The sequence below is a fragment of the Stegastes partitus genome, unplaced genomic scaffold, assembly GCF_000690725.1.
Source record: "Stegastes partitus isolate 25-593 unplaced genomic scaffold, Stegastes_partitus-1.0.2 Scaffold1131, whole genome shotgun sequence".
In the NCBI taxonomy this organism is placed as follows: domain Eukaryota; kingdom Metazoa; phylum Chordata; class Actinopteri; family Pomacentridae; genus Stegastes; species Stegastes partitus.
In genome coordinates this window covers 181,378-191,224 of record NW_007578862.1, presented here as the reverse complement: position 1 = coordinate 191,224, position 9,847 = coordinate 181,378, and the positions used below count along the sequence as shown (strand labels likewise).

The 9,847-nt window shown below is 41.7% G+C and overlaps 1 protein-coding gene and 1 long non-coding RNA gene across 2 annotated transcripts; one reads left to right on the top strand and one right to left on the bottom strand.

The window, feature by feature from the left end:
- Positions 1-3,535: 3,535 nt before the first annotated feature.
- Positions 3,536-5,062, bottom strand: LOC103368204 (uncharacterized). Its single transcript, XR_520761.1, has 2 exons — positions 4,662-5,062; positions 3,536-4,552 (listed from the first exon to the last, which is right to left on the bottom strand). It is a non-coding gene; the product is annotated as an uncharacterized LOC103368204 (long non-coding RNA).
- Positions 5,063-6,505: 1,443 nt separating this feature from the next.
- On the top strand, positions 6,506-9,365 carry LOC103368203 (protein TsetseEP-like). Its single transcript, XM_008296491.1, has 2 exons — positions 6,506-6,614; positions 7,570-9,365. Exon 2 carries the CDS (start codon positions 7,577-7,579, stop codon positions 8,588-8,590), a length of 1,014 nt encoding a protein of 337 aa, XP_008294713.1. The 5' UTR covers positions 6,506-6,614; positions 7,570-7,576; the 3' UTR covers positions 8,591-9,365.
- Positions 9,366-9,847: the final 482 nt, after the last annotated feature.

Below are 9,847 nucleotides of genomic sequence, written 5' to 3'. Positions count from 1 at the left end.
TGACTCACCTGAGCTGCAGGTGTCTCTTCACAGGTGAGCTGCTCTGGGTCCTAGTGCCCCTCTGCTTCACAACGTTACAGCTGAATAGCCTTGTTACAAAAGAAGCTGTCGTTTATGGATCATACGTTGGAGATAGAAGCGTGTTCTTTAGCAGTTTGTTGTTTTTATTCTAGTGTTTGTCCGCTAAGTGTCGCTGAAGGCACCACCGTGACCACGTGACTCCACCAAAACACCAAACCTCCTCTTTGTTTCACGTTCACCGCAGTTTTGGACACAAACGTGCTGCAGGTTCAGAAGTGATGTGAGGTCGTAAAAGGCAACATGTGGGAGAAACGCAGGGCGCTGCCTGCGTGGATGGAGAGGAAGGAGGAGAAAAAGGAGAAGGAGCCGCTGAAGAGCAGGAGGAAGCGGAACAGTGCGAGGTAGGAAACGGAAGACACCGGAGATAGTCGGGTTTCTGCTTCACCTGAAGTCTTCCTGGTTTAATAATGTGCTGTGGTGTGTCTGCAGGTCTGCTTTCTACTGTATGAACGAGGAGGAGCTGGTGGAAGCAGCCGTTTGTTTTCTTACCAGCGGAGAGGATGCGGCGCTCCGGACTGACCAGCAGGTGGCGCTGCTTCTCTCTTTATCTGCAAACGTTTACATGCTGAGGGGAGAAGAAAAAAAAACTGCTCCGGACGTAAAATATAACAATGAAAGCATGCCATTTAGGATGTTTTTTTTTAATTATTTTTGATTTATTATTGTTTTTTTTTTCCCAAACCAAGTTTATTGACAATTCAAAACCAGTGCAACAAATAGCAGTAATGATACAATTTAAAAATAATGTTTAAAAAAAACACCAGAAAATAAACCAAAAAGAAAATGTGGGAGGAGGGGGGACAAAAACAAAACAAAAAAAAAACCCAACAGAAAACATAAATTACATATAAACTAGGAGTTTTGCTAAGTTTACATTCTTTTACAAAATTATTTAAATTTTATACCATTTTTTCTCTTCATAAATTTAAGCGATTTAAAGTAAAAACAAATGTAGAAATTTGGTTTGGTCTTTATATATTTATTGTTGTGTCCCCAGCATTAGCAAAACATTAACGGCCACATCTTACAAGCTGCCAGCCATGACTACACCAAATAAGACATTAATTTTGTCCAAATGGAGCAGAGATTCAAATTTAGATGAGCACCAGGAGTGAAAGTCTATATATACAGTCAAAAAACAAGCGATCAACCGTCTCAATCTCACATTCACAAAAGGTACAGAAATTCTCCTCATAACCAATGTCATTTATGATATATATGTAAAGATCAACTATATTTGTTTATTTTTTCCCCAAAACATATAAATATGTAGATTTTCTATCACAGATTTTAAGTGCCACCAAGAGGAGCCCTGGAATTCCTTCAGAATTGAAAGATTTACTGCAACAAGTTGGAAAAGTTGGATTGTGAACAACTGTACAGTCATCATCTGTTTAATGTGATTTTTTTAAATGTATTTATTGATATGAGCCTCAGGATGACACACCTTGATGTTTAGGTTCTATTAAGTCTCTAGTTTCCTCCTTTTTAAATCTTTTTCTTTTCTGTTTCTCGTTTCATTTGCATTTTCATTTACTGTCATGCTCCATCTCTGCTTCTGATAATGAAGTAGCAGCTGAAATGCTTCTAAAGTATTTATTATTGCCTTCTGTTAAAATTGCATTTTCCAGAAATTCTATCCAGTTCTTGCCTTGTACAAAAATCGGAGAATGAAAAAATATTTCTTTAAATCTAGTCATTTATACTAGCAAATTCTCTTTAACACAAGGGCAGTAAGTGTTTGTCGTTCCCACACAAGGCGTCTCAACAACAGAAAGAACGTCATGAAGCATGTGAATGATAGTGTGCAGATAGAGAGTGAGGTCAAAGACTAGAAACCACAAGTCAGTAACAAGCCACACATCAGCGACGCACAGAGTCAATGAGGTTGTCGACGCTGCTTGTTTATTGTCGTGCCGTTCCTCCTGAAGGACTCGGAGAGGCTGGTGGACATTTTGGGAGACATTGGTGGACTCATCTATCCAAAGCATCATGCGGCAGATGGCTTGTCATAGCGTACTGTCTGAACTGATTTCAGAGATGACAAATGGTGGAGTTGCGAACATTCTGACATACCAGCATCCAGGGTGCCAACAGCATGTCATTCTCTTGTCATCTGTGGCATCGTGTCATTTGAGTAAAGCGGCATTTAAAGGCAGCTTTTTATAGTCGTTGGTCAAAGGTCTGTGTGCAGTCTGGTCATCGTCCTTTAAAGCCACGCCTGACGAAGGCGTGGAATATGTCAGTGGGCTGGAGTTTGCCACCAGATGATCAGCTCAGACTTTTAAATAAAGTTTGATGATGTCAAATAATACATCTTGTGTTAGTTTTGTAGGGCACAGAAAATGCCGCTTGTTTCCTCAAACGTTGCCTAAAATGTATTCGATCCTCCCCCACAGGTTGAACATAAGGCCGCGGACACCAGAGAGACGAAGAGGAGGAAACCTGCCACTCCACAGACCACAGCAGAGCCTTTAGAAGAGAAGTCCTCAGACCTGGACATGACGTATGTTTCAGAAACAGACTTGGACATTACAGAGGTGGAAACAGTGCCGTACACCATGAGTCTGCAGCGTCCTGCATCCGAGGGTCAGAGGTCAAAACCAGCTCAGGACGTAACGACCGTTGATCCGGAGGCTGAGAGAAGAACGGAGCAGCCTCGGGAAGACGACGCCTTGCGGCTGGTCCGGGAAATTTTCTTCACCTGATGATTGATGTTTTGATCGTGTCCACTTAGTTTTTAAAGTGTTGTACTAAATTAAAAACTCTAGTAACACTTGACATCGCTGGGATGTAAAACTTGGCAGAGCTCCACAGGCGGAGGATATAAAGACTGGTACCAATAATTCAACACTTTTGCATTGAAATGAGGCGTAAATGCAGATGTCCTCCATTTAATGACTTTTTTTTGGGTGCAATTTAATCATCTTACATGAGGCTTGATGAAGGCTCCAGTTTTAATGGAGCTATTACATCTCATTATCACCTCACTGTAGCACAACGTTAGCAGTTTTTGTTTGATTTAACATTAAATTGTGAGAGTTCTGACAACATGTCACTGAAAACAGGAAACACTCTTTCTTGTTGAGATAAGTCAACTTGTGAATGTGAAGCCGACAGCCCCACATCATAGCTGCTCCTGTGGCGTCTCTTCATGGGGAAAAACACATAAATTCCTCATCAGATTAAAGACGTACATTCATATTAAACATGCTTCTATGTGTGTGTGAGTTCACTGAATATTCACTTGAAGTTATTCTTTTATCAGGTCATTAAAAAAAGGAAACAGCTGTTGTGACATAGATTGTATTTTTTGAAACTGGAGCAGCTGCCAGATTGGACTCTATTACCCAGAATGCATCTGGCTCTATTATCTAACTCTTCAGCAGCTTTACTCATAAACCAGGCAAAGGTTAAAAAATGGAAAAGATAAAGCAAGAACAGCACAAACAGGTTCGGTAAAGTGCATGTATGTTTTTATAAAAATATTGAAATGGAACATGGAAATGTGCAATTTGGTGAACAAAACTGTAGACAAGTTGAATAAGAATACAGGCAGTTGTAACCATACTTTGAGACCTTCCTGGGTTTTACTCAACAAACACATCTTCAATGTATTCTGACCCCCAGGCCATTCATGAGGCTCTCAAATTCAGTTCTATATAAACGGAAGCCAACACAAGAATTTAAGAATCTGCCGTCTTTCTCGTGTTTGTCAGAATTCTAGCAGCTGCAATGAGTTACACATTAAAAAATTACAATCTACAAGTAACATAAGCAAGGTTTTCAAAACGTCTAAATATCACAGAAAACAGACTGATGATGATTTTTTTTTTTGAAAGAATATTTACAGAAATAAAATGTTTCCCCTTGGGGTTCCTGTGGTTGTGCTGAAGCAGGGGCAGAAGGGACGCGTCTATACCAAGTCGGGTTCTGACTTTCTCCTTGATGCATAGGTCAGCACAGATGTGACAAGCAGCTCCACCTGCACCCCGACACAGACGTAGAACCAAACGGTCACGTCCTTCCGGCTCACATAGGACTGATAGAGCACCAAAAAAAGAACAATACCAGCCAGAGTGAGGAGGCTTGAGGCCGCCTGGCAGGCCAAGCTCCACCAACGTGCTGCTTCGTCTTTGGAATAGGCTGCCAACAGCATGGCCAGCAGGCCAAAGGCAACAAGCACCACTGGAACATAAAAACTCAGGAGAACCAGTGTTTGGAGGACACTCATGCCAGATCCAGCTCCATCGAGATGGATCCTGGACCAGCTGATGCAGGACAGTTCACCAGGTTCAGGTGTTCGACAGAAGAACAAAGGGCTGATGAGGACTTCATCGGAGTGGACGAAGACACCAGCAAAAAGCTGCAGGGAGATCAACATCTGCAGGAGGATGAGCAGGAGAAGGACAGAGATCCAAACAGAGCTCCATGTAGCAGTCCTGACACAGACAGCAGCCATCAAGAGGATCTGTAGATTTAACGGTCACGTTGATAGCAATCAGTACACAAAAATCCAGAAAAAATAAGCATTTAATCTACAGAGTAGTGTACAAATTGAATATTTCTACATGATCTACCTTGATATCAGCAGCGAGCTTCAGAAATCAGCCTTGAAAAGAGAAAGCTTTCAACTTGTCTCCGGAACAGAGCGATGGTATGGCGAATGTGTCACGGGTGAATGCTAAACAAAGATCAGCTGATTAGGTCGTTCACCACCCTGACATGATCAACACTTACGCACTAAGATCCTCCAGCTTTCCTTTTAAAGTGCAGTTTTCGGTGTCATAAGATCCACTGGTGGTTATTTTGAGACGTCTGGGATCAATTTAAACCCAGGCTCCGTGTGCCCTTTTTGTTTTTATTAGATAACATCTAGAAGCAAAAGTGACACAAGCGACTTACAGTTTCGTTATGAGTGTTCAAAAAAAAACAATCATGAATCATCCTCGTCCTGCAAACAGACAGCAGGAGAAATCTGTTTCATTTTGTAAGTGCAAAATGAGTGAACTGCTTTCTGTCAATAATTATCACAGGTTCACCTTTAAAACACGAGTGTCCTGGTTCCTTCTTTGCCTGCAGCTGACTGAGTAATTATGAAAAAAAATGTGTCAGCCTTCTAGGAGAAAAATAAAATTGGATTATAAAGCGTCATAAGTAGTTTGAAAAATATATAAATAGAGAGAGAGAGGATCGGCTCAGTTTGGACAGGTATAAGTTAAAAACAGTGCAATACAGAAATTTAAAAAAAACACCGCATTTACAACTACTGACCAGCAGGTGGCGCACTGCGTCTGAACTTTTTACTGCTAGATTTAAACAGAGCTGTGGCATCAGGAAGTGTTGAAAAATCGTAGTTTTTGTTGCGTTATTTTCATTTTTTAAAACATGATTTATTGCGGCAAAAATGTGAAACAAAGTGGGACGCCTGGAACCTACATGTACAGACGTCCTCAAATGTATTCATACCCTCCCATTAAAGAAAAGGCAAAATTTACAATAGTAACTCAAATAACTAGAAACTGAAAAAAGTAATAATAAATACAAATTTGCTAAATTATACTTAAGTGAAATAAGACGCTGCTTTTGAATTGTGGTTGAAAAAATAATAATTTTAAAAAATAGAAGAAAAAAAATGTCCTGGACAAATTAGAGGTCTTTGCTGATGAGCAGTGGGCCAAAATCAAAATACCTGTCCACAGATGCAGAAGTCTGACTGAGAGTTACTGAAAACACTTGATTGCAGTGATTGATTAAAAGGGTTATTCAACAAAGTATTAGTTTAAGGGTCTCATCATGTTTGTTTTTAATTTAATTTAATTTAATTTAATTTAATTTAATTTAATTTAATTTAATTTAATTTAATTTTATTTATATTTCTGTTGAACCATAATTCAAAAGCAATGCCACGATTTCATTCCATTTTTATTTATTATTACTTTTGTCAATTTCAACTTATTTCAGTGACAGCTGGTTTTTTTTTGTTATTATTTATTTAATGGGAGGGTATGAATACATTTGAGGACGACTGTATTAAATAAATAAATAGTTATCCTTTTTTTTATTACATAAAAAAAGCAGTGATTGACAAAAACAGGTAAAACAGGACAGCAACAACAACAACAACAAATTGCTAATGAAGGCTGGGCCACGTTTGGATGACTGAAGCTATAATTATGTGGGTGGGTTCAGATATTTCATTTTTAAACCACAATTTTCCAGTTTTAAAAACCATAAAATCATTTTTTTCCCCCTCAACACCGTAGCTAAACTGGCAGCTTGAAGCCGTGCGACGTGTTTTTTTGCGTCTCCTCCTGTGAGCTTTAATCCGCTAAACAAACCATCGCAATGTACACTGGACACGTGGTGCGCGCATCAATCGCGGACGCGCAGCAGCTCTGAGCAGGAGCGTGCCGCGGCGGAGCGCGCTTTAATAGACAGTTTGACGTGCGGACTCCTCCAAAGCTGAGAGTGCGAGATCTTCTGCAACTTTATCTGCTTTAACCGCTACACAAAAAACAGACTCAAAAAAGGTTTGTTAAGCATTTGTTACTTTAGCATATTGTTAACTGCATGTTATAACCGGAGCTGTTTTTTTTTCCTTCTTTTCTTCTGATTTTTTCCCCACTTCTGTCCACTTTTGATAGTTTTAACAGTTTGTTCAGGGACGACAGGGAGGCGGGGTCGTCTGCAAGACTTTCTTTGTTCGCTTTGTTTTCACTGGCAATTGATCACTATTATCTCACCGCTATTGTTTGCATTGATAATTATCAGTACTCGTTTCCTGCCATCATGTTAATTAGCCTATGAAAACTGTATTTAAATCGCATGTGGCTCTGCGGATCCGTTGTTCTGAGAGGCGCAGCTGGAACAAGGTGTGGTTCTTTAACAGAATAATTAAAAAAGTAGAAACCAAATCCGACTACAAACTATAATTTGTCCTTGAGGGAGGCTGTAAAGTAATGACATGATAAATGTTTTTTGTTTTTTTTTCCTCGTCTTTCTGTGCGCACGTTTAGACTCGTCCCGAACTTGTTTCTGGGGGAATTAATTTCCTGTGTAATGCAGTGTAAAAGTCAAGCACGAATTAATCAGACAAGTGCTTGAAGCTGTCCTCAGGCGCTGCGTAAATATTCAGCTCTGTGACAAGCTCGTCTCTCCAAACTATAGCACATGCTGTACATGCAGCTCTGGGAAGGGAGAACATAATGTACCATAAGACAGAAAGTGGAATACTGTTGCTCAACCAGTTAAATTTAACGTGACAACTAAAGGAATGCTTCTCTCTTTATTTTTTTAGTTAATTTTAAAACCCTGAGCAATTCCATACAAATGAATTTATACATTAAATCCAATTTAACAGACCCTACCTGCAACAACAGGGTCTATTTTTTTTATATTAGGTCCAATAATTTTTTATTTTTGCAGCTTACATTTTGACATTTAATTATTTTAAGTGATTTTATTCTCATTTTTTTTTCTCTCCAGGTTCATCATGGGAAACAGGTTCAGCAGAAGGCGAGATGTCCCAGTGACCAGCGCTGAAGCTGTGGCCACTGAGCAGAAGGCTGCAGAGGAGCCGGCAGCTGCTCCGCCAGCAGAAGACTCTGCAGCAACACAGACTCAGGAGGTGACGGAGAACCTGGACGTGGTGGTGGGGGAGCAGGTGACAGTGGCGGCGTGTTTACCCACTGAAGAATGTGCATCAGAGTGTAAGGAGGTGGAAGCTCCTGCTGCCCCAGCCCCAGTAAATGAACCAGAGCCTGTCGTAAAGGAAACCCCAGCTCCAGTCCAACCGGAACCTCTGGTCATAGAGAGCAAACCAACACCTCCAGAGCCAGAACCTGTTGTTGAAGCCCCGCCTGCCCCAGAACCAGCCCCAGAGCCGGAGCCTGTCCCCGAGCCAGAGTCTGCCCCTGCTCCAGAGCCTGTCCCTGAGCCAGAGTCTGCCCCTGCTCCAGAGCCTGTCCCCGAGCCAGAGTCTGCCCCAGCTCCAGAGTCTGCCCCAGTTCCAGAGGCAGACGTTGAGCCAGTCCCTGAGGCCATCCCGGAACCAGAACCAGCCCCAGCTGAGGCTGTAGAGCAGCAGACAGACCTGCTTTCCCAAGAGTCTCTCCCAGAGCCAGCGCTTTCTTCACCCCCTTTGATCGACTTTGCTGTCCCCGATGTCACTCCTTCCCCAGCTCCCATCCCCGTCGCTACAGACGAGCCAGCGGATGTCCCAGCCGGCGAGCAGTGCCAAGACAGCGTCGAGGTTGCCGAGAGTTCCACATTGGAGCCAGAGCAGCCTGCAGAAACATCAGAACCTCTGGAAAAGCTGGTGGAGGTGGAGCCGGCAGAGTGTTTGGAGAAGCTCGGGAGTGATGTCAACGAGGAAAGCGTTTGTGAAATCCTAAAGAACTTAGAGCTGAAGGGAAATGACCTTGTCAATGACCTCATTCCAAGCGATGTCAAGATCCCCGACGACACTCCCATCATAGACATGAGCACATCCACTGAGCTGATGTGAATCCATCGAAGACGATTGAAAGAAGTGGATAGATGTTTTTTTTTTCTTTTTCTGTGAAACCCTTTTTAACCCTTTACATGAATTCTAAATGGATCCAAAAACAAAAAAATCTATATATTTTTTCTCATTTTTAGTACACTAATTAAGGCAAACAGCAATTTCCTTTTTTACAGTGAACCAAAGGTACCAAAAGAGCTGTGGAACAATATAAACAAAAATTAAACTACATACTTTTTTTTTTGTTTTTGATACACTTATACAGTGTGGTTGTGGGGATGGGGTGGGTGGGGGGCGGGGTAAAGGGGCTCCAGGGGCTACAAGTAGTCACGTGTATTGATAGACGTCAGAGATCTTCCTCTATGCAAATCTGCCAAGCAAAAAAAATCACGTGTAGGGAGGTGAGGAAATACGTTCCAGGGCTATACAATAACACAAAAAGGTAGTGCGACGAGTACAAAGTGAAATCTTTCTGAGAATCTGTGAATGTGCAGCATTGATAGGTTAATGAAGGACAACAGGTGAGGGACAAAAATGCAACCTAAGGTAAAGATAGTATATGCATTCCACTGAATGGCAGGATACAAGTGTCCAATAAACATATATGCCTTAATATTGTTGTGTTTGGACTTTGCAATAATCCTCTAAAAGGAGTGTTTGTCACCTTATGGTGTTTTAAATACAATTAGGGGATTTAAAAAAAAAAAAAAGAAAAAGAAAAAAAGTTGTGGCTTGCTTGTTAAAATAAAAACGGTATTCCACATGTGTTATGACTATGCTCCCTGTTGTTTTTTATCAACAAGAATATACAGTAAGAGGTAGAATATTGGTAGTTTACGTTGCAGATTCTGGGAATAGACAGAGGCGAGCTGGCATGACAGTAGCTGCAGATTCCCATCACTTAGAATGATCACTTGGCTGGCTTATGAAAGCGAGTGCCCACGACGGAGCTGTTACATGTACCAGGACATGTATGGAACATAGTGTACACATGGTAATCAAATTCTAGCTCGCACAGCCCAGATCATGTAAGAGACACAGTGCCTTCTCACAGTCTCGTGAGAGAGAGGACGCGAGGGGAGGGAGCAGAGGGGAGGGGGGGAGAGAGACCAGGCCACATTCTTTCCAGAGGAAGGAGGTTTTCGGGGGGCCTGGGTCAAAAGTCTTCAGTGTGACTGCGTTTCAGTCCATGAGAAATCTGCTCCTCACATGCCTCTCCCACCACACTCCTCCTGCCCTCACTGCATTGCTATCCCAACA

Excerpts from the sequence above, each read along its gene's own strand:
- LOC103368203 (XM_008296491.1), top strand. The coding sequence starts at position 7,577 with ATGGGAAACAGGTTCAGCAGAAGGCGAGATGTCCCAGTGACCAGCGCT.